At 34.5% G+C, this 26,410-nt stretch overlaps 1 protein-coding gene across 1 annotated transcript in view; it reads right to left on the minus strand.

The window, feature by feature from the left end:
- The window catches only part of LOC128988888 (facilitated trehalose transporter Tret1-like), a 55,318-nt gene that overhangs the window by 21,185 nt on the left and 7,723 nt on the right, over positions 1-26,410 (minus strand). Inside the window, exons 2-5 of the mRNA XM_054410639.1 lie at positions 19,813-19,996; positions 19,083-19,218; positions 18,753-18,922; positions 17,116-17,230 (exon numbers count right to left, since the gene is read on the minus strand). Coding sequence (XP_054266614.1) covers positions 17,116-17,230; positions 18,753-18,922; positions 19,083-19,218; positions 19,813-19,996 — 605 coding nt within the window. The remainder of the gene's footprint in view (positions 1-17,115; positions 17,231-18,752; positions 18,923-19,082; positions 19,219-19,812; positions 19,997-26,410) is intronic.

Here is a 26,410-nt window from a genome sequence, read left to right on the forward strand (position 1 = left end):
AACATCTTAATGCGTGGGAATCTTATTTTTAGAAAAAAAAACAGACCAAAATTATTTGTTAAATAATGAAGACGGCCCAATTATAAATTCGGAATTACTGAAAATAATTACATCAAGAACAACACTGTAACATATCCAAAATTCAAAAGATTAATTTTTCTAATATTATTTTTTATTTTTCCAATATCCTTTAAATCATCTGTTTTAACTTTGTTTAAAATTAATTTATTAAGTAAATATTTACTTTCTGTACTAGTGTAAACACAGCCTGAAGATGGAAACCAAGTTTCTGAAAGCACTAGTGAAAAAAACAAATTATTATATATTGGCCTTGTTGAACATTTAAATTTAGATATACTGTACATTTCATCAGTGGTAGTATTTTTTTCTTCAGTTTGTTACCGGGACATTACGGGACATTACAGGATATCCAGTGGATTTTTTACATGTCCCGGGATGTCATGGGACATTCTGGGATATCCTATGGCATTCGTACATATCCCGGGACTTTACAGGATATCCTGAGGTTAACTTACAAATCCCGGGACATTACGGTATATTGTAGGATATCCTGTGGATTTCGTACTCGTCCCGGGATTTTGCGGGATATCCTGAGGATAGCGCACATATCCCGAGACATTCTCAGGACATATGGGACTACTATGGGATGTCCCTGGGATAAAGTGTGCTGTCTGGGTATTGACTATATATGTATAGTCAATGGTAGGAACAGAAAATAACACATTAGAAAAGCGAGCTTAGCATCATCCGTAAACCTCTGTTACAATCACCCACTGCAGTTGTGATTTTTTACTTTACACTTTACACAACCACCATTGAAGCGCCGTCAATGAGTGGAAACCATGTTTCTAAGCTATTGGCGACGATCATTATTAAATTGAAGTTTCCCAGCCGTATACAACACTGATTCAAGGTCTTCTTTCTGGTTATCAAAACTCAAGAACAATTTATACACAAAGAATCTCTGGTTCCTGAACTGGATGATGCATAGTTATTTAATTTCATTTACGGTTACACTATTACACTATATTATTGCATTTTCGATTAATTAAATCCGTTATGTAAGAAAAACGTTTTTAATATCACTTCTCACTTGGTTGGGATTTGCATTCAAAACGTGATTGAAAAAGGTTGCGGTATTTGTAAACAACATTTGTAAACATATCAGTGACAGCTAGGAAAAATAATCTTGATCCGAACAGCTGTTCGTTATTTCATAGATGATTATGCAATAAAAATTGGACGAAAACTTGACATAAATCGCACAAAACTGCATTTTTGAACGTTTGTAATATTATTTACAAAGTAGTGAGGCCATATTTTAATGGCTAAAGACAATCTCGCCAATCCAGTGAATACATTAAAATGACTTGGATCTTGATAGGTCCACTCGTTTTCCAGGAGAAGATTGCGTAAAATGCCATCTTGAGTGTTACAGACAAAGGGAAAGACAGACAGACAGACAGACAGACAGACAGAAGACTCGTTTCTGCTTATTTAATGTATAAGACGTAAAATTAACCTAAAAATATATAATTCTGAGCAATGTACAGACAAAACTCTAATTTTATTTATATAGATAGGCAAGCAGAAATCTATATATAAAGCCAAAAGTACCCATGAACTTTTGAGAAAACTACAAGTCACACCCCCATAAACCATAAACTTAAAATGTTCGTCATGACGAGAAAAACCTTGCGCAAAACTATCCATTATTTCATAAATCACCCTTTAAGGTCGTAATTTCTTTCCAAAGGGAACTTTCCTTATACATAATGTTAAAAAAAACCTCAGCTGTCTTTATTTGTATGTTATTCTTTCAATGTATTTCCTTATTAAAATCAGGTGTAATTATTTGTTTGTATTTCTGTATTCTGTTTTGTTTATTCAAGTTTAACTTAACCAATCAATAATTTTATTAATACTTATGAATTAAAACGGGGTGGGTGAAGCCCGTGGGTAACAGCTAGTATGCTTTAAAACCTTTTTTCTCAGCTTATGTGCATCGCAGGGAAAATCTACGCATACTGTTAGAAAGATAGTTTCCTGTGGATGTGCAGAATGCCTTTATAAATTAAAATACAAAAATAAGCACAAAATTATAAGTGCTTCGCTCAATAATATAAATGGGGTATTTGCATTTTTGTGACGCTTAACATCACGCACACTGCGCCTCTGCGATGAAATCAAGCAGTAGTGAGTAGACAGACACAGCAAAAAACCGCCAACCGGGCGCTCGAAGGCTTGTACAATAGGAAACAATGCCATTGTTTGCGCTTCCGTTGGTAACGCAAATATTTAGAGCTCGATATACTAGGAGCAGCACACTACTATAGCAGGGTTTATTGAAATCGTATTGGTGGATCTTTTGCAGTTAAACACTTTACCTGCTCTGGTTTAAAAAAAATGCTAAATTTTTATAATTTTTTAGTAGTGATTTCTATATGTCCGCTATTTTACCAGTGTAAAGCAGATTAATCTATGATTTTATATAAGAAAAAATATCTGTTTATTGAGAAGGCACGTTCTAACTTCAAAGGGATGTATATCCGTTTTTGATTTTTCCTTCGTCTTGTCGCGTCAGTTCATATCGTACATATGTACTTCTGTGCAAATAAATAACCCTCTATCATAGTTTTGAGAAATTGGTTGTGGGGTTACTGTTAAAGCTAAAATTCATTGACATGGGGGATGTCAGTTAGTTGTCTCAGCCTTATACATAGGCTACATAAAGTTGTCAATTAATCTCTCTACGTAATGTTAGGGGCTTACTCGTTTATATGGTCATGTGGCTTCTTTTGCAACAAATGATGCAAATAAAATAGCAATGTGGCATTTCCAAAAAGCAAAATAAATACTGTAAATTGTTTGTTACGTAAATATTAATTTGTCTGTATACGTAACTAGCCAAATTAATGCCAATCTATCTATCAAATATGACAATATGTATAATTTTACACTACTTTTTAATGAAACAGTATGTATTTCTTGTAATTTCAAGCAATACATAATGGTAATTTGTAGGAAATTTTATTCTCTTTCAGAATATCACGCTCCACTTTGCTCGATTTCCTCGCCATTTCAAAGTTATTTGCAAAAACGTTAAGCAACCTCCAAATGTATAGTAGTGAGAAAATACTGAATTAAAGATGTTGTTCTTAAGCTTTGTACAATTAAATCTACAGTTCTACTGAACCGATTTTATTAATTAATATGTCATTGGATAGCCTAATTTGTGAATACACTGTATTTGCAAATAATTATGAAAGTACTGTTGAGGTTGCAAGCAAGATCGTTTGGATATAAATCGATGATAAAGAACTCAATTTTTTGAACAATTTGTGTTGGTCGTGATTTAGCTGTGTGCTTTAATGAAATGGGAGTGGTATTTCAATGAAGGTTCTTAGGTCAAAACAAATAGAATAACGTAGTTAGAATTAATTAAATATATTTAAAACTAAATTCCATATCCAAGATATAATGCAATTTATACTTTATGATTGAGCGATACAGTATCTTGAACTTAATTGATTAAAACTATCAATATCTCAAGTGAAAGCTTTTGAAGTATTTTAAGACATATAAAATAACTTAAATAAAAATATAGTTACGTATCATTGATTGCAGATAGGTAATTATCGTTGATTCGTGATTCAGCAGTGTGCTTTAGGTAGTCCGATCTCAATAAACAATACAGTAGCTCAAATAAATCTGCGGTACGTCCTTAGTTGGCCAAAATTATGAAAATCGGTCGGGTAGAAGAGCTAACCCGACTCGGAAAAGAAAAACCAATTATTTTTATAGATGGTAATAATAATTGGTTTACCAGTATGTATAATCTAATCATACGAAACATGTGTTAATAATTCAACAGCTTATTGTTATCTAATTAATTTTTCTTTGATTAAATTTTCTACATTCTAAACATTCTAATGTTATGTGCTTAAACTGTACCATTAATATTAGTGAGTAAAGTGGTGTATGGATTTCATAACCATTATTTTACTAGAGACCGTTGTGTTTAACCATAACGGGCACTGTTGCTAGTAGATCTATAAAGCAGTTCCTTTGCTTCCTTCATTAGATAGATATAAAATATGGACTAACAAGATTGGGTAACATTTAATTGCGAAGCATTCGTTTTGGCTTGAAACTGTCAGATATTGTATTTGCGAAGGTTTATATGTATTCCTATACAGTAATAGTTTTCCCAGCATATCTGGAAAAGTGCACACTAAATATGGAAACCAACTCCTATTCTGAATTTAAGAAATTTCTACTAAGATTCCCGTACGTAGAATGGGCACCAGCTACCTAATTCCAAATCAACTAATTATTATTTATAATTTAATTATCGTCTTCAAATTAAGTGATGGTTGCTCTTAAAATAATAAATTTAACATAAGCAAATCCATATATCTATTACTTATTTAATACGCAAGCAGGTTTTTTGTGACAATTACTCCTCAGAAACTACTGAACCGATTGACATGTTTTTGGTGTCATTGGAAAGACCGTAACGTGAAGTTGTGCAGGAAACTTTCTTTTTAGGGAAATAATTAGAGAGTGAGGCCCTGGAGCCCTTTAAAGTTTCGTATTTCTCCATAAGATTAACATGGTAATAAACACAAAAAACCACCATGCTCATGTAGGGTGTGTTTTGTTGACATTGTTATGCAACTCCAACTGTTGTCAGAAATTAAAAGTGAGAAAAAGAAAATATGTGAATTGAAAACAGTCAATAAGTTTGCTAATTTAACAGTTTACTACAAACATTTACTGACTTTGTTGAAATGAAATATCTAGAGTCGATTTGCAAACTATGTAAACATAGGAAAGTCGTAAAACACCACCAAGGAGTAGAAATAGAAATAATTTTTTTTTCGTTTATAATCGTTATTATAGACAACCTAATGCGGCTATGAGTAAGTCTATTTGTAGAAAACTCTAAAAAACAAGATCATCTTTTGAAAAATGATAAGATATTTACAAGAAATGTTGATTATATCGACCTGTTATGTACATACTGTATTGAGTATTTCCATAATCTTTGAGTCGAATCTTTTAAAGTCATCAGAAATTATGAATGTTATTCGTTTTAAAATAACGTCTGTAATACTTAGCAATTGCTCGAATTCGAGCAAGAGGGACACTAGTACTTATTTAATACGCAAGCAGGATTTTTGTGACAATTACTCCTCCGAAACTACTGAACCGATTGACATGATTTTGGTCTCATTGGAAAGAGCGTATCGTGAAGTTGTGCAGGAGACTTTCATTTTAGGGGAATAATACCTTTTTATTGTTATCTTGCAAATACTGTCATGGCATCCACTTAACCCATAAGGCCCATGTTAAATTTCTAAAAGTTTAAATTCACATAGGGAAAACCCCCGTGGTCCGATTTGTTCCATTTCAGATTTATACCTTCCCGTGGTTGGGTACTATAACTGTGCTAAATTTCATGCAGATCGCTTCAGCCGTTCATGAGGAGTATTTGTAAAACTAAAGCAGGAGTGTAGTATAAGAGCTTCGCTCGCTTCGCTTCGCTCCGTTCAAAAAGGTAAACAAAAGTTGTAACATGTGTTTACAAATAAATCATCTAAACTAGCACATTGCAAAATAGAGAACAAAAGGGAAGAACAATCGGATTGATACCGTTGAGCATTATTTGCTACAAAATGTATAACCAATAAGGATTATGCACCATTGGCTTTTGATGTTACAAGTAGACATTTTTCATTTACGTGAACCAGACGTACAATTTACTTTGAATACTGCACATAGGGATTCCAAATTATGTGAACCAAATATATCATTGACTTTGGATAGGTACTGCAAGTAGACATTCCATTAACTTGAACCAGACGTGCCATTGACTTTAGATACTGCAAGTAGACATGTAATTTATGAGAACCAGATGAACCATCGACTTTAAATACTGCAAGTAGACATTTCATTTGCGTGAACCAAATGTGCCATTGACATTAGATACTTCAAGTAGACATTTAATTTATTAGAACCGGATAGACCATTGACTTCGGATACTGTAAGAAGACATCAACTTTACATATAACACATTTGGGTTCTGCAAGTAGACATTGAGTCGTTATCTAGCAGTCGATGAGGAAGGACCTCGTTATCAGTTAACCCACTCGCTCGCCCGGTCCTGCGTGCCTCGCTGCTTACCATTATACAGTACCTTTAGTACGGTAACATTCAACATTTGTAATAACGTATTTGGGACATGACGGAGTGTTGTAAGTGCAACGTTGAGTGCAACGAGAACTCGTCCGACGTAATATCGTGCGTGGAGTGCAGTGACGTGATGCACGTGCAGTGTGCGGGACCTGACCTGAAGAGGAAGACCCGTAACCGTCCGTTCAAGTGTGGCAAGTTTAATAAGGAGACAGCATCAATGTCAAGTGTAAGTGATACCGAAGATTCTACTGTCCTCAAAGCAATTAACAGCTTACACGCCAAGTTTAGTGACACCCTTGATCAGAAACTTTCTGGTTTAGAAGGGAAAATTAATGACTCGATTTGTGAAAAACTTGACGTAATCAATGAACGAATAAATACATGGCAAGAAACAATTACGTCATCGTTAAGTGGCCTAAAATCAGAAAACATCTTATTGAAACAAGAATGTGTGGATCTCAAATCACGTTGCGACGACCTGTCTAAACAAGTAGACTCAGTGACGGAGCAGCTACAAGACTTACAGCAGTACAGCCGGATTGACAACCTGGAGGTCGTAGGGGTGCCTTTAACCAAGAATGAAGACGTGTATGCCGTTCTAAAGGCAGTTGCTAACACCATCGGTACGCCCTGGAAGTATGAAGACATTTCAATAGCGCATCGGGTGCCTTCAACCCGCCAGAAACATCCTAATATCATCGTAAAGTTCACCCGCAGAACTTCCAGGATGACGTGGCTACTTGCGGCTAAAGAAATCGACCTAACCGCTAAAATGGTGCATCCGAGCTTTCCTGATACACCAATATTTATCAACGAACATCTCACAGGCCATGCCAAAGAAACTCTAAACTGCGCCAAAAAGCTCGTCAAGGAGAAGAAACTAGCGTATGCATGGGTCAAAGAAGGCAAGATCCTGGTGAGGAAGACGGCAGATGGGAAACCAGCACGTGTGAGGAGCCCCGAGGACGTCAAGGTGATAGCGGCTCAACCAGCGGCTCAGTCTACGGCTCAACCAACGGCTCAACCAACGGCCCAGCGACAGCTCAGCGGAGGTGTCAATCAGCGCGGCAACAGCGGCTCCAACACGGACAATGCTTCATCGTAATCATTATGCAGTTAATGGGTTGAATAATGCACTCAGCCTATAAGATACATAGGTATTTTTAATTTGCTCTTTAGATTTTTATAATGTGTTTCATGGTTAGGTAAATTATTTTAAATTAACAAATATCATTCTTTCATGAGCTGTCAAGTAACTTGATGTCATATTTTAATAAGCTAAAGTAAAAATATTTGACCATAAATTGCAAACTTTTTCCCATTAAGAGTAATAACGTTCATTATATGATAAAATAATATTTGAAGCACCATAATTTGCTGAAACAGGATATTTCCTATCAGTTTTAATAATACTACTTTAAACCAGACTAGACTTTTATAATACTATATATATGATAATAATTTAATATCACCAATCATCTTAAACATAAATCAAAAATTCACGTTCTATTGTCATAAAAAAGTTACTATGTTCAAGATGTATTATTTTTTGTGAAAATGTACTTTATTTTTATTGTGTTGGTTATCCATAATTGAAGTGAAACACATTAATGTTTCAATTATTATAATGTTTCAATTATTATAATGTTGTTAGTTTATAAGTCATGTTAATTTTGCAAAAGTAATTAAATTTTCCTCATCACATTAATCAGTAAAATTATTTATCTTTAATTTATTATAACAAAGATGTATGAACCGTTACGTATAAGAGTAAAAAATTTTTATGAACCTTTTTATTATAACACACTTTCTGGTACAAATGACAAGGTTTTCTCACAGGTTATCTAGTTTTAATTATTGTTCATTCTTATTAACTGTAGGCTTATGTAAAATTACAAGTGTTATTGATTTTTTATGATTCGCAATGAGGGAAATATTATTGTTTTAGTTCTCATTATGATTCATCTTTAGTACAGAATTTGTTATTGTAGCGGCTGCAGGATCCGCACAGTGGGTTGTTTTTGTTTGTTTTGTTTTTCTCGGAAAATAATAAATCTCATACTTTTTTTTTCCTACAATTCGCATACAATTATTTTACTTTTACTTCATGGAGGATATTAATGTCTTTAGCGACAGCTACAGGCACATTGAGTGTACAACAATAGAATACTTAAATGACATAGGATTAGCTTTTAGCAAAGATAAAAGCTTTTTAAACATTTTCTACATGAATATTCGAAGTTACAATAAAAACTTTGAGTTACTTCTTATCTTGCTTCAATCGGTAGTTTTAAAGTTTGATATTTATTATTGCGCTGGGGGAAACGTGGTATGGGGGTGTTGGGGAGGGGATGCATTTAGAGGGGTATAAAATGTTTCGCACTACTAAAGGGAAAAATCAAAATGATGGGGTTTTGATGTATGTGAGTGAGAGAGTGAATGTGTGTGAATGTAATGAACTGGAGCTGGGCGACGTGTACGGGTTGACCTTAGACTTTGTTTATCAAGATAAGCGGTGTAATCTGCTATCTGTGTACAGGACTCACGACAGTGACTTGGACAATTTTACTTACGCTCTCGAAAAATACTACGAAAACAAAAACAATCAAAAAACCTATTTTTTAATAGGTGACATCAATGCGAATCTGCTGGAAACTGACAACAAGACAGAGCGTTATTTGGATGTCTTGTATGAATATGGTTTTATGAATGGTATAAATGTACCGACTAGAGAGGTAGGCGATAGTAAGACATCCATTGACCATATTTTTATAAGTCACCACGACTTTACTGCACTACGAACTGCTGTTGCGAAGACTGAGATAACTGACCATTACAGTGTTTGTCTACAGATTAACTTCTCCAACAAAACAGAACATACATTACAGGAACTTCACACCTACATAGACAAAACGGAACTGAGTACACACATAAAAGAATGCGACTGGACAGACATTGTACAGGCAAATGACACAAATACATGTTCAAATATCATGATTTCAAAAATTCAAGATCTTGTTAGCATGTCAACAAAAACTATTAAAAAACCAAACTCTAAACTCAGGAAATTAAAGCCATGGATCACACATGACCTGGTTATTAAAATTAGAGAAAGAGATAAACTTAGTAAACAGATTAAAAAACAACCTTTTAATACAGTTTTGATTGATAATTTCAAAAGATTAAAAAATGAACTAAATAAAAATATTAGGGAAACCAAAAATAAATATTATAGGGAAAAAATTTTGGGGTATAAAGATAATCCGAAAAAGTTTTGGGGGGTTTTAAATGAATTGGCGGGTAGAAGCACTAAACATGACATTTTCCCACTTTCTCAATTCACATTAAACAAACCATACGCAAAAACTGACGACGATATGAGACCGCTGGTGGCCAACGAATTCAACGCCTATTTTACCCAAGTTGGTTCAAACATGGCAGCTAGAATTGATTCGAGTGGTCCACCTGTGGTACACGACTCTGACTATGCTGTTGACTCTGTCCTCGCACTGCACACTGTTACTGAACATGAACTGTACGGCTACGTCACCAGACTGAGAGGAGGCTCAGCTCCAGGGTATGATTGTGTATCAGCTGATTTACTCAAGGACAACTGGGATTCAATAAAACAGCCACTTTTACACATCACTAACATGAGTATCCGGAGGGGAGTTTACCCCGACGCCTACAAAATCGCTAAGGTTGTTCCTCTATTCAAGTCAGGAGACTGCTCTAAGACTTCGAACTTTAGGCCGATCTCATTGCTGAGTGTATTTACCAAGGTTTTGGAAAAAATAATTAAAGACCAGTTAACTAATTACCTTAATCATTATAACATTTTAACTTCACGTCAATTTGGATTTAGGAAATCGAAGAATATCTCTGACGCCTTGTTTGAAGTTAACAAAGATATTAATTTAGCTGTCAATAAAGGAAACAAGGTCGTGCTGGTATTTTTTGATTTAGCTAAAGCCTTCGACTCTGTCGACAGATCAATACTATTAAAGAAAATGGAGTTAATTGGAATAAAAAACGTTTCATTAGCATGGTTTAAATCATATTTTTTAGATAGAAAACAATTTGTAGTCATAAATGGAGTTCAGAGCAATTTAGCTGAAGTAGACTATGGTGTAGTTCAAGGAAGTACCCTTGGTCCTTTATTATTTCTAATATATATAAATAATCTAGTTAAAATCGACATTGAAGGGAAGTTTTATCTCTTCGCAGATGACACTCTAGTATTATTTGAAGGTAAAGACTGGGAAACAGTTTTCAACCTCGCAGAAAGAGGTATTTCAAAAATTAAAAAATGGTTTGATCAAAATGTTTTGACACTCAATGTAGATAAAACTAAATTCATGCCAATCGCTTTTAGTCATCGTGGTGACACACTCATCAATGAGTTAAAAATTCATCCTTGTCCAAATTTTGATCCGGCTTGTGACTGTCCAGTGATAGATAGAGTGCAAAAATATAAATACCTTGGCGTAATTATTGATTATAAACTTTCATGGGCAGATCACGTATCATATCTAAATAATAAACTAAGAAAATATATCTATGCTTTTAACCAGTTACAGCAGATTTTGGAGTTTGAAGAAATCAGAATTGCATATTTTGCTTACGTGCAGTCCCTACTTGACGGAGGAATAATAGCCTGGGGCTGTGCATATGGTTATATTTTAAAGCCATTAATTATCACCCAAAAAGCGATAATAAAAGCAGCCTTAGGCAGGAATCGGCGCTACCCTTCGGATGCTCTCTTCAATGAAATGAACGTTCTTGACATCAGACAATTGTTTATTCGAACCATGACTATTTACATATTCAAACACTCGAATGACATTTTTGAAAGAGTAACACACGAATACAGAACCAGACATGCACTAGGTGGAGGAATTTATTTGCCGAGACTAAATAGAACTTACTCTACAACAAATTGCTACTATGTTGCTCACACTATCTACAACAATCTGCCCTACAACTTACGCGAAAACTATTTTGGACCACTGGTCAAATACAAAAAACAAATTACCCTATGGCTACAAAGCATTGGGAGATCAACTGCTCAAAATTTACTGATCTCAACCTACAGACAATGAACAACCTACAGGCAACAAATTTACACTCACATCAGCTGATAGAGTGAAAGAACGATTGTATGCTAGCACAGTGCGGCCTTGGCTCCGCCCCAGTGGCTCTGGAGTTTCCCATGTTAACCTTATGAGAAATGAAATTATTGAATCTTAACAGCTGTTTCAATTAAACAAGTTGGTTCTGTTCTGTGATGTTCAATAGCATTAAAGTTACAAAAATTACCAACAGGGTGCAGCACTATTATTTATTTTACATTTATGACAACAGCTAATTTGCAACCAAAAGGTGAGTGAGCGTAGCGAACGAACTTCAACCTGGAGGCGAGTTAGCGTAGCGAACGAGCTAACCTGAAGGCAAGTGAGCGCAGCGAACGAGCTCCAACCTAAAGGTGAGTGAGCGTAGCGAACGAGCTCCAACCTAAAGGTGAGTGAGCGTAGCGAACGAGCTCAAATCCTAAAGGTGAGTGAGCGTAGCGAACGAGCTCCAACCTAAAGGTGAGTGAGCGTAGCGAACAAACTTCAACCAGGACGTGATTGAGCCATGCGAACGAGATAATCTTGAAAATTAAGAAGTTAAACGGGGCAAAGCCCGCGGGTTACAGCTAGTAATAACATAAAATCCTACTTCCTACTAATATCATAGACTAACCAACGTATGTTTTATCTATGCTAATATTATAAATGAGAAAGTTTGGATGTTTGTGACAAGTGAACGCGAAAAATACTGATCGGATTGGGCTGAAATTTGGCATGATGATAGCTCACATTCCCGATTAACATATAGGCATATTCTTATTTCAAAAATCCTTTCGGGCTCCGCCCCAGTGGCTCTGGAGTTTCCCATGATAACCTTATGAGAAATGGAATTATTGAATCTTAACAGCTGTTTCAATTTTAACAAGTTGGTTCTGTTCTATGATGTTCAATGGCATTAAAGTTACAAGGATTACCAACAGGGTGCAGCACTATTATTTCTTTTACATTCATGACAACAGCTAATTTGCAACCAAAAGGTGAGTGAGAGTAGCGAACGAACTTCAACCTGGAGGCGAGTTAGCGTAGCGAACGAGCTAACCTGAAGGCAAGTTAGTGCAGCGAACGAGCTCCAACCTAAAGGTGAGTGAGCGTAGCGAACAAACTTCAACCAGGACGTGATTGAGCCATGCGAACGAGATAATCTTGAAAATTAAGAAGTTAAACGGGACAAAGCCCGCGGGTTACAGCTATTTGAATATAAATATATCTTCTCTAGCTGCATTACGTCTAAGTACTGAAACAGTGGTGCAGCTGAGTCAAATTTCTTTACACCACAAATAGTTTTTAATGTAAGTTTTTGCATTATTACAATTGGTTTAAGTATTGTTGAAAACGTCCCTCCCCAATGAATTAAACCATACTTAAGAGTAGATTCGAACCAGGATAAATATAGCGTTCTAAGAAGTTTAGGAGTAATAAACTGTCTCAAATGAAAGAAATTATAGTTAATTTTTCTACGTTTTTTACATAGTTGATTAACATGTGTATGCCATTTTAAATCTGAATCTATATGAAGGCCAAGATACTTGACCGAATCAACAAAATTAATTTTTGTACAGCAACAATCACGAAAACAAGTAACTAAATGACAACGTAGATCGATCTCTTCTTTCAACGACTCTGTCAAATGAGGTTTGTAAGTAAATATCATTGCATTAGATTTAGAAGTATTGACGATTAATTTGTTTCTTATCACCCAATTTGATATTACGTCCAAATCATTATTAATTTTCATCCTCAGTAAATCATAATTGTTAGCACTGCATACTAAAGATGTATCATCAGCAAAAGCATATATCTTCGATTTAAAATCCATTGATAACATGTCATTAATATAAATTGTGAATAAAATTGGTCCAAGCACTCCCCCTTAAGGGACGCCAAGCCTTTGAGAACATACATCTGAGTAAACGTTTTTTATTTTAACCATCCGTTTTCTTTCATTTAAAAAAGTCTCAAACCACTTAAAACTATTTCCCTGAATTCCATATAACTTTAGTTTATGTAATAATATGTCTTGATTAACTAAGTGAAATGCCTTAGTAAAGTCAAGATAAACTCCTATTGTTGGTTTACGCTCATCAACATGATTAACTATCTCGCTTATGTCTTTCAACTGCTAGGTCAGTATTTTTACCTTTCATGAACCCAAATTGATTATTTGAAAATAAATTGTTATCTGAAAAATATTTAACTAATTGGCTTTTCACACAAGTTTCTAACAGCTTAGCAAAGGTATTTAAAAGTGAAATCGGTCGGTAATTATTCATTTGCAATGGATCAGCTGCCTTATATACTGGAACAATGAGTGCTGTTTTTAGACTAGAAGGAAAGTAACCTAGCTTTATACATAAATTAAAAATGTGACGTAATATTGGGACAAAAATCTTAACATTTTCTTTTATAGTATTTATGGAAATACCATCAAAGCCAACAGACTGTTTATTTGGTTTGCTTAAGATTAAACTTTCTAATTCTACCTCAGTAATTTCAGATAAACGTAACCTTGAGCTGCACGCTAGACCGATATCCGGCATGGCGGGGAATCCCGGCCCATACAATTCTCTAATCAGCTTATCCGGCATACCAGTAAAATAGTTATTGAATGAGTCAACAACTATTTTTTCATTACCCTCAACCTGTACAATTTTATTTTCTATATTAATAGATGTTAGTTCATTTTTTGACTTTCTCATAATAGATTTGAATATATTCCAATAAGACTTTGATGCAGCCCTTTACTGCTTCAATTTTTACTATTAATTTTTACTATTTTTACTATGCCTATTTTTACTGTTAATAGGCCTTAAAAAACTTGATTGCTCAATACATTTATTATAAATATCGTAAAAAACTGTTAGAGATTTATCAACATCCTCACAATCAAACACTGGCATCCAGCTCACTTCAGCCAACCTTCTTTTTAAAATTGAATGATCTACAGCCTTAACTCCTCTTTCAAAGCACTATCACAACTTGTTACGCAATTTACATTAACTCCAGCATGATCAGTAAAGTCATAGTTTTCTAAATTACTATGAAAAATTAAATTAGTCTTACTTCTGATGAATACATGGTCTAAACACTTTACCCAATTTTCTCTCCCCCAAGTTGGCTCATTTATAAACGACTCAAAACCAAATGAGTTCATTATACTTAAATAATCAATAACACTGTTATTTTGTTCTAAAATGCATAAATTTATATCTCCTAACATAATAGCTGTGTTTTTACAATTACTCAAAATACGTTGCAAATCATTGCGGAAAAAATAAAAATCATATTTATAGTTTCTATACAAAGCTATTAAGTCAATTTCAAAAGGTTTATCATTTATGGTAAAAACTAATGTCAGTTTAATTAATTCAACTTCACGTGACTGAAAGCGTTCATAATTTAAAGTTAAATGATTAGAAATATAAATTACCACTCCACCAGTCTATGTGTATAAGTTGAGACACGTTTGTAGAAAACACTAAAAAGGCAATCTTCTAAACAATTTTAAAATATTTACAACTTTAATTATATAGAAATGTTCATAACACAGTAAGTAATTCCATTAGTTGCATAAGCTTTTACGTGAGTCTTTTTAATTAATTGAAAATTAAGTCTGTAATAACTCTTAAAATAGCTCCTGTAATACCGGTACTTGATAATTGCTTGATTTCTAGCAACGAGTACACAAGTTAAAAATTCAACAATGCATTAACATAACAAGCTCTCTTTCACGCTGCAAGACTAGTAAACGGCAGAAGTAAGGCAGAACCGCAGAACTGCGGTATTGGTTTACCATACACGCCTGCAACGATGCGCTGCAAACCGCGCGACGAGTAGCTAAATGAACCGTAGAGTAAGTGAGCCTTATAATATTTGTAGAGGGTTCACTTACTCTACAGATCATTGTGCCAATGAACTGTAGAGTAAGTGAGCCATCTTCTATTTGTGTAATAGTTATCATGAAATAGGCTCGTATAGTATACGAGCCTACTCCTGTAATTTATTTAAATTCAGTATTTTGGCTCGTATACTATACGAGCTTATTCCTGAATTATTCAAGAATTCATACGCTTGGCTCATAGGCACTATGATCTGTAGAGTAAGTGAACCCTCTTAATTTATTTGATATTTTTGATCGGCTCGTATAGTATACGAGCCTGTAGTGCAAGTGAACCTTCAATATTATTTACGAAGCTCGTATAGACTATGATTTGTAGAGTAAGTGAGCCATGTGTTTTAAGAATTACATATTTGGAGGCTCATTGTGTCAATGATTCGTAGAGTAAGTGAACCCTAACCGGCTAAGCCATGAAGGTGGGGATTCTCCGTTTGTGGTTCTACGACTATGATTGAAAAATTTCTCATGAGGTGTACAATTAGTCGCAGTACACAATAGCAATCTGACAGAGTTAAATGCCTCGAGCAGCACATCTTCCCATGAGGTAACTACTGGCAGGTTATGCGTTTTCAGTGCATATAGTTCTCCATAGTTCTCCATATAGTTCCTTTAAATATTTCAATCTGGGAATTACCTCTTGTGTTGTATGGAGTCTTTTGACAATTAAAATAAGCTTAGACCCCTCTTTTTTGTTTAAAAACTGCCCGGACTCCCCGCCCCATTTTCTGGACCCCCCGGTGTTTGCCCCCCCCCCCCCCCAAGGATTTGGTGAAATGACGCCACTGAAGATTTACCAACAGGGTGCAGCACTATTATTTTTTTTGCATTTATGAAAACAGGTAATTTGAACTACGCAGCAGCCAAAAACTGTGATACGCAATGAGAACTGTCAAAGTAGGATTATGTATATGTTGGTGTTGTGTGTAGTTATGTTAATGTTTTTAATTTTATGAATAATTTGTGCTATTTTGTGAATTTTTAATAATTCATTTTTCTCTATTGTTTAGGTGAAGTGGTAGAACATTATGGCTATGGTAGATGTGTAATATTATAGTATACAGTAAATTTAAAGAACCGGATTTTATCAAACTGTGTCCTCCCCCATTGCAAACGCAAAGCTTGTTCATTATAGCTCTGCCACTTCATTATAAATATCAGCCATACTGTTGTTGTTTACAAACACTTAAAAACATTAACATACAAAACTAAACACATGATTTGAGGAACAGGCTTTAAAATTTTTATATCACCACATTAAACTTGCAAACTTTTGTTTTAGGAAATGTTCATCTTTTGCAATCTTATCTTCTAGGCCTTGATAAATTTCCACTCAATGAGTCATGTGTCTCATATGATTTCACTCTTATCATTATTTGCTCATGATGTTTAAAGGCGAAAGTATTGAACTGAACAGGTTAACAATACAAAAAAATATTTAAAAATAAAATTGAATAACCAAAAAAATAATTATTATTGTAGTTTTAGTCATAAATTTACAGAATGTGCTTGATAATAATTTACTAGGCACTGATTCAGACACAATGTCATGATTAAAGATTAAAGATGATTCGGACTTTTAGACATAAAAAAATAATGTTATAAAGTGTTTTATATTTACAATTTTTATGGAGCACATTCTTTAACCCCAGAAACAAGATACTTTATTGTAGCCTGTGAAAACAATTCCTGCAGATATTCATGATGAGTGGCTTATTCATGTTCGCTACAGCTGGTTCATCTAAATGTGATGTCTACATCAGCATCCAGAATTCATTGGTTGAATCGGTGATGTATTTTCTTATCTCATCCAAGGGTAACCTTAATAAATGTACAGTAACTATAATTATTAACCATGATGGAAGTTACCTAAAGATACTCCGACAGATGCAACTGCAGCCAACATGCCTCTGAGGTGGGGCTGAGTGACCTCCCCTGTGTAGACCCTGGCTGGAGACCCCATCATGCCAGCCCCCAGACCAACCTACAAATCAAATAACAAATACAATACCCCCGCCGCAACAAACCTGCAGACTAAGCGAATTTCTATCTACACAGCTGGAATTCCACTAAATTATTCCCTTAAAATTGTCAGATTTATTTCCTATTTAAATATCATTAATATTAATGAGTACTTAGGTTTGCTGCTACAGGGAAGAAAATAGGGGGTTTTTATTGAAATATTAATAGCTTAGTATGAAGTAAACAAAATTTCAAAATTTCATTAAAATATGTCCATAGACAAGCAAGCTACAACACTGTACAGTATTTATTCTCCATAAGAATAACATGGTAATTTTAAATTTACACTACCTATCTTGCGATTTTTCCGTAACCGTTAGGCATGCAACAATGCTTCAATATACTAAATTATTTGTTTTTTTGAGCTCTACAAAATGGTTTAGAAAGAAATTTAAAAAAATTATGTTTTTAGTCTAAATTGGAAAAACCCATTTTTACCCCATAAAACGCCCCATAAACCCCTGTTCCCATAGTCCGATCATGCTGGTTCGCGAACTCGTTCGAATAAATGTAGGTTTACACGTTTATACTAAATTTCATCAAAATTGGATCATTTTTGCTCGAGTTATCATGCTAACGGACACATATATAAATATATATATATGAATTTGAACGGATGGTGTTTTTGGCCTCTGGGGACCTCAAAACGAAAGACTAAATCGGTCCCGGGTCCCGGTCTTACCATGAGACCTACGGTAATAGCTTATTCCCTATGTGGGAATTTTGCTAAAATGAATATTTTTAATATTACAGAACTGTGAGGCAGTCAGGAGTGTAGTGACATTTCTAGAGTTACTTGCAATATGACTCTGATGAAACAACATTGGGGTATTAATTACTTGAATGATTAAAAAAAATTATAGATGGTAAACATATTGAACATATTGCTACTTAGTTTAACAAGACGTTTAAAACAACAATCACAGACCTCTGCATTATGTTTTAGGACTTTTTTGGAAAGGAATAGAGTTTGGCAAGCTTTCCTGGGAAAATTAGAGTCCAGGGAGGGGCTAAAACATATACAATAAAAGGTAACAGAACATAACACTCATATTTAAATACAGGACTTATTCAGACTTATTGTGAATCAATCAGTTCCCCCACTCGTATTGTCTCTGGTAAACTAGCTAAACTCTGCAAATTTTCCATAAAATAAAGTGGATTTTCTTTAAAATATGAATTTTTAAAGATGTATGCCAATATACTTGAATGAAAAAGTGCCATTAACAGTGCAAATATTTGGCAGAATTGAGCAATTTAAGCTTTAAAGGTTTTTTGAATTGAAAATATATTTAGGATTAAGGATGTCAAATAAGGGTCCATAAAGAACAAAATGATTGGACCTTATCACCTCTCAAGACCTGCATCATTTTCAAGGTACCACCACCAAATCACTCTCCTCTGTAAAAACCAACCCCTAAGGTCTTAGTTCCAAATATTTTTTAAGTTAGAATTAAAAACGAATTGGAAAATGCAGTTGTTACCAGCAGCCTGCCGACATAGATCATGTAGATACTAGAAGCTGCGTAGATGAGGAACCACCCGATTATCATGGGCATCAATGTCAGGATGATAGTTCGCTTGCGACCAATAGCATCCAACAAGTAGCCACTCAAGATGCAGCCAAAAGGTGTAGATACTGATGATAAACTAGCTGCAAAACATAAACACAACTTTAATCACAAATTTGAGGTACCGGTGATTTCAAAGAGGATAAACCATCACATAATCAAAACTGTAATAGCATTTGTTAAAAATATTTTAATTATGGTATCCAAATAAGTCTTCTGTTTGGTGATTTGGAGAAGACTTACCGATCCAAGATGCTTCCTCCTGTGTGATTTGAATGAAACTCTCAGGTAAACGCAACTGAGGAATCGTAACAGCTGAGAAGCCAAACATCATTCCTGTGTTAATGGTCCCAAGATTTCCAGATAAGGCCGCCAATACCTGCAAAAAAACTTTTTTTTTAGAAGTTGGAGGGGTTTATACAGTGGTTTTAAACACTTTTTGTCAGAAGGATCCTTTTTAAAACGTTTTTATTAGCTCGCTTTCTTGTCCGGTTCAAATTTTGCAATCAATTGATTAGCCCTTTTGTCGAATCTACGCCAAACTTCACACAAACCATCCTTGAATAATGCTTAATAATGCCTGAATGTTTCATTACAATCTGTCGAGCGGTTTCATAGTCCATAAAGGACAATCAAGCAAACATACATTGGATTTTATATAGATTGGTAAATTGACAAGAGTTATCCTGTAAAGCAGTATGTACTGAGGAACGCTTGCTAAATGAAGGGAATTTATTTATTTACCATAGAGAAGTAAGGTACAGACGAAACATAGAAACATTCAATTTTACACTAAAGTGGTGTCTACCACTAGTTGCTGGTGTCTATGGCAAAATATCTCCAGCACATCATACTAGAGCTGAAAGCGCACATTTGTCCTGCAAGCAAGTTTCCTAGCTGTGCCTTATGGTACTTATCTATAAGGAGTCTACATAACATAGACTGGGTGAAATTTTTAAATTTGACATTATACCTGTTTCAATGAGCTGCCTCGCCGCTTCTTGGTGGTTGGCGATGCCATGACAGCCATGGAGCCATACCACGCCTCACCACCCACTCTCTCCTCCACCGTCGCCCCAACAGCTGTAGCCAAGTTAGGCGAGTCATCTACCAACGCCTTCAACACATCCATGTCTACTGTTGTTTCCTTGTTCAAACTGCAACATACAGGGTTCATCATTAGTTTTTGGGTGTTGTTGATTTAGATGCATTGATTAAAACAAACAACAACTTAAGGTAAAACTACCATTTTAAAATGTAATATGCTCTTGCCATCATCAATTCTAACAGAAGTAATCGAAGACAAAAACTCTTCTGTCTGACTTTTCTTTACATTGGAGTAAGCTGACACACGTATACATTTTTTTAATTATTTTTATCATTATCAATTAATTAATAAACACTATGTGAGTATTTTAACCCAAATATGAGTGAAGGATGAGTGTCAAATAGAGTGACATGATCTTTGTAGCTTCGTAACTGGCTGAGATTATTGCTGTTCCTTTAGCTAGGATTTTAAATTTATTTTAAGCCCAATGATCAGGGACAGCTTGGTCCAGTTTTGAGCCATCAAAAGTTACTAACTTTTCTTAGGATCAATCTGGAAACCTTTTGATTGCTAGGTGAGCACTTTAACCACTCATTTAACCAGCCAGTTTACTAAGTACCAGACCCAACATAAAAATATTGAGAAAAATACCAGAGAGAGTATTATTTATTTTCCTTTTTATGTTCTGAAAAATACATTTGAACATTTTCAATGTTTGTATCAGTATCCCTCCATGCATAGATAAAGGAACACAAGATAAGCCTGTGAGTGTATTATCACTAGCAGCTGCTGTCCTTCTACTAGCTAAATAGTAAACACACTCAAGAACAACCAGATAAAATTATGTAAAAACACACTTGCACACTTGATTTAGCTTGTGCTTGCTTTGTTTGGTAATAAAACTCATTCCTTACTACTGTTGAAACTACTTAAATTTTCTTTTCCTACAGTTACCTAACAATGTACATGTTCTCTCACTGATTTGAGAAAGCAAAGTGGCCAATTCGCTCATCAGTGAGACAATGTTAACATTGTCTCACTCTAATTACTTTGGTATGCGCGCGAAATACGTTGGCAGCACTGGCTGTAAATCAGCTGGTCAGCTGTTGTACTGTTGTATTTGTCACTTCACATTTAATGTTATATTAAAAGTTCACTTCTGTGTAAAAATTGGTTATGTTTCTTTACCAATTTATTTGTTTTATGGTAACTGTAGGATTTCTCTCGAGTGAGTCAATTGCTCACTTTTCTCACTAGTTGCACAAATAACTATATTTTGAAGTTAGCCCGACTGTTTATTTAATAATGTTTATCACTGTTTTTGGATATTTATAGTTTCACACGATTAATTGATATATATTTAGTTATTGACAGTATTCGACTATATGTGTGGATAGAATTTACTAAGTGGCTTTAAAATGTATCGTTACTTATACTTTTTAAATTCATCCCTAAAAATTTTAGGTTTTGATCAAAGTTTTATGAGAAAATTTTATTTTATTTTTTAGACAACATTTTATATTTGTTTATATTACCGTACTCTAGTTAGTTTTGTTAGTCCTATTTATATTTCGTCTTCTGGAATCTTACCACTCCAGCTGATAGTTATTTTTGAACTTCCCATTTTAACAGGCCACACTTGCCAACATTGCTATGCTACATGTGTGTTTCTAACCACTGTTGTGGTCATTTAGTTGCCCTTACCTTTGGTGATTGCCAGTAATTACCTCTTCCAATGATTGTTACAGTATTCTTGCTATGCTTAATATAGCTTTCTGAATAAAAAATTTTAAACTCACAAAATGTTGTTTTTCTCTAGAATCTGGGCTACTTGCAAACATAAAAAAAATTAAGAACACAAGTCAGATGTGTTCAATACTAATTAACAGATTTGTACGCAACACCGGTTATATTATGTTGTTCCCCATTAAATTAACAAACTCATTAAAGTTGACTCAAAAATGGTTTTGACCTTTTCCATTTCATGAAACTCCTCAGTAATTTACAATAAACTTATTTATAGCTGTTGTACCCGTGCTTTGCAACGGGAAGAGAACACGAAATAGAAACATTTTGATCTTTACATCTGTTGATAAAATAGTTACACATAAGCCTTGCAAAAACAAAATTTTACCTTTATGGCCTTAATAGGATAGCTGTTGTCATAAATGTAAAAAAATAATAGTACCGCACCCTGTTGGTAAACCTTGTAACTTTTTAATGCTATTCAAAATTATAGAACCAACTTGTGTAGTTGAAACAGCTGACAAAATTCTTTTATTCCTTTTAAATACGATTACTCATAAGGTTAACACGTAAAAACTCCAGAGCCACTGGGGCGGAGCCTGAAAGGACTTTTAAGATAAGAATGCGTCTATATGTTAATCGGGAATGTGAGCTATCATCATACCAAATTTCAGCCCAATCCGACCAGTATTTTTCGCGTTTACTTGTCACAAACATACATCCATCCATCCATACATCCAAACTTTCTCATTTATAATATTAGGCTAGTAGGATAGTATAAACAGTACGGAGCTATCCAAACTGATGGGGAAAAGGTGCAAAATATTCAAGTATGTGTTATTACTTATTATACATAACAAGGTCAAATAAATCGTTGATTCAAGAAATAATATTCCAAATTATCACCAGCGCTAAAACTTAATTGTGCTACAAAAGCAATCCAATTGACTTGAAAGGCGTAGATGAGTTTGATTGATGAGATCTATTGATGTTGACTACAAATGCAGTGTCTGATTGGTAGCTGCTGATTGGTGAAATGGTCCCAACTTTCCATTGTAAGCCTACTGCTTTGTCAAGTGCTCAAGCTGTTCCATACAAGTTTTTCAAGAACTTTCATGTTTTCGCAAATTTCCCTATAGGGAATAAGCTATTACCGTAGGTCTCATGGTAAGACTTAGTCCCAGGAACGATTTACTTTTTCATTTTGATGTCCCTAGAAGCCAAAAACACCATCCGTTCAAATTCATATATATATATATTTATATATATATATATTTATATATATATATGTGTCTGTCAGCACGATAACTCGAGCAAAAATGATCTGATTTTGATGAAATTTGGTACAAACGTGTAAACCTATGTTTATTCGAACGAGTTCTCATTTTTGACCCTTAAAACATAAAATTTCCCAAATTTCCTCTAAACCATTTTGAAGAGCTTAAAAAAACAAATAATTCAGTATATTGAAGTGTTTTTGTATGGTTATTGGTTACGGAGAAAATTGTAAATTGAAAATTCCCATGTTATTGTTATGGAGAATAAGTACCTAAACTGTTGTAGTTTGCTTGTTTATGCATATATTTGGATCAAACTTGCCCAATCTATTTATTTTATACTAAGCTATTAATATTTTACTAAAAAACACACTTTATTACCCTGTAGGCAGCAAACCTAGGTGCTTGTTAAACCTAATGTTATTTGAATAGATTTAATTGAAAATCAAATCAGGCAAATGGAAATTAGCTTAGTCTGCAGGTTTGCTGCAGCGGAGGTATTTTTATAAAGACACAGGGACCCAATAGAAAATAGATAATTTAGACAAATTTTTTATTGAAATATTCCTAGAGAACATTAATGCGTCAGGTACAAATATTACAATTATTATTTGCAATTACAATCAGCATTTTTTTTTATAGTAGCGTATTGTTTAGGAATTTATCCTCTGAGTAGAACAGCCGATCCATAAGCCAGTTGTCTGGTGCTTCTTGAACAGACTGGGTTGTTCTCTCTTAAGGTGCTCTGGTAGAAGAACGGTTATTCTTCTTATTCTAATGAACGGATTATTATAGACAGCCCGTGCATCATGGGCGTCTCTCCAAATGGGCTAGGGGGCGAGGCACAAGCCCCCTATGAGAATTAAATTCACCACATTTTTTGATTTTGCAGTAAAACATCAAATTGACAAAGCAAATATTGGTACAAAAAATGTGTAAATTTAACTATTTTGTACCTAAATTTTAAAAATTGTCTGGGGGAGGAACTCCATACACCCCCTCCCCCACTTTACAGGGGGGGGGGTCATTCCGTACGTACCCCCAGCCATAGCCCACCTTATTGTATTAGCTAGATGGACACCCATGTGTGTATCAAAGTTTCTTTTAAATCTAGTAGGGGAAAAATGCAAGAAATAACAAATATGTGCAGAAACATTGGTCTTATTGTAACAAAGTCTCAATATCTAAGTTAACACAGCTTCATCTGAGTTGTGGAATCAAGCTACAAAAGCTACTACACCTGGTAATGTATGTAGACGACAATTATGTTCACTTCATGACCCACTCCAGTCTCAAGACCTGGGAATTTCACCTATACCCTTACCACACATCAGTATATGACAATGGTTAAATAAAGCCTTCTAACTGGGGAGCTACATGCCACCTACTGCTGCGGCCGGTACAAATCAAGTAAAATATCCAAGAAAATGAATCATGTTAATTTTTATGAAAATTCTCTTTTATATATTTTGTAATTACAAATTGAAGTTTCAAAGATTCAAACTATGGACTAATGAAAGGGGTTCAGAAGACATCATAACTTGAATATTACTACTCTTGATCTGATTAACTTAATTGGCGACTAATATAAGCACACCCACAGTTACGTAACATAACAGACAAATACTGATACTATCTAACTGCACAGTTATGGCAAAACTTTGTAAATCGGCTGACCAATAGTAACTCAACCAAGGGCAATTCCCATCCAGTATCAAACCAATAACATCATTATAATATTTTGATTACATTCGTGATAGAGTTGTTGATAAGATGGTGCAATTTAAAAAGTTAAACCATTGGAAATTGAGTGTTTTATTTTCATTTGAACTTCATTACCATACATGGAAGTTCTAGAATCAGTAAGACAACCACGACCTTATCTAAGAGATGTAAGAGTGTATTAATTGCCACATGATAAGATAGAAGAAAGCTCTTTAATTATAACTTTGGGGAAATTCTTGCCATTTCTAAAAATAGCAGAGTTTTGGCTGCAATGAGTAGACTTTTCAAAGCCATGAAAATTTAAATTTGTTATGGTTACACAGTGTAATTACATTAACTATTACTTGACAAAACCAACTGGTTTCCAATGGGATTAGTGAGTAACAAACAATAAACTGTTTATTAATACATCAACGAAACGATTTCGTCTATTCACAATTTTAAAATCTCCAAACATGTACTCTTTGTTTTTGTTTTTACTCATGTAATCAATTTATCACACACCCTAAAATCTATTGATGATTGGCGGGACTTGGACCTATAGACCTAAGGTTTAGGACAGAAGTCCATAGCGGTGCCCTATTTTCTAACTAAGCTTTAACATTACCGATTACACCACCAATAATGTTCAATCTGCAGTACTTGAAACCTTGTTTGTCAAATATTGACTAGGTTACGGTATTTTTGATAAAGTTCGCTCAAAGATAAAAATTGAGAATCCCGCTCCAAACCAAACTTGTCCTAAACCCCGTGTTGCAAAAGCAGTTTCACCTCAAGTATTCGTTTATGATAGTTATTAAAAAACAATACCATGATTGCTGATTCCAATAATACTGAGCAGATATATTTCAATGAAAAGTATAAAGTAAAGTGGATGCATATTTTTTATTAAACCATTAAATGCTTCCATAACCATCGTTGCCGACTTGTTATCACGTAAAACTGGCAACACTGTCGACAACAATGACGTTATTCTTTGACATTAGAAACATAAGCGGTCTTTTCATTCGTTTAGAAAGTTTTGTTGTTTGAATGATGCAAATTGTAATTAACACCCAAGAGTCTGGCTTTACAAAACAAGCCTTTGCTTGATTCTTGGCTTAGCCATTACGTCGATAGCTTCTTGGCAACAGATCTCCAAGTGTCCTGAGAACATGGCAAGTACGCCATTCGATCAGTTATACTGTAGTTCTATATTTATTTTGCTAAGAGTTAATGAAATTATCAATGAAAGATGTTTCAGAGAATATATGAGTCCAATGAGAGTCATGCATATTAACTCAACGCGAACACCAAGGATAAATTAACAAGATTTAAACTTTTTTAGCGAATTTCCCATATAGGGAATAAGCTATAAGCTATTACCGTAGTTCTCATGGTAAGACCTGGACCTGGGACGATTTAATTTTTCGTTTTGAGGTCCCTAAGGCCAAAAACACCATCCGTTCAAATTCATGTGTGTCCGTTGGCGCGATAACTCGAGCAAAAATGATCCGATTTTGATTAAATTTGGTAGAAACGTGTAAACCTACGTTTATTCGAACGAGTTCACGAACCAGCATAATTGGACCATGTGAACGGGGGTTTATGGGGGGTTTTATGGGTGAAAATGGGGTTTTCCCATTTTTGACCCTAAAAACAAAAAAATTTTGAATATCTTTTTGAACCGTTTTGTAGAGCTTAAAAAAGAAATAATTTAGTATATTAAAGCGCTGTTGTATGCCTATAACGGTCACGGAGAAAATACAAAAATAGTGTAATTTAAAATTCCCATG

This window comes from Macrosteles quadrilineatus, unplaced genomic scaffold (assembly GCF_028750875.1).
Source record: "Macrosteles quadrilineatus isolate MER2022 unplaced genomic scaffold, UCM_ALF_1.0 Scaffold_3__2_contigs__length_128488019, whole genome shotgun sequence".
In the NCBI taxonomy this organism is placed as follows: Eukaryota; Metazoa; Arthropoda; class Insecta; order Hemiptera; family Cicadellidae; genus Macrosteles; species Macrosteles quadrilineatus.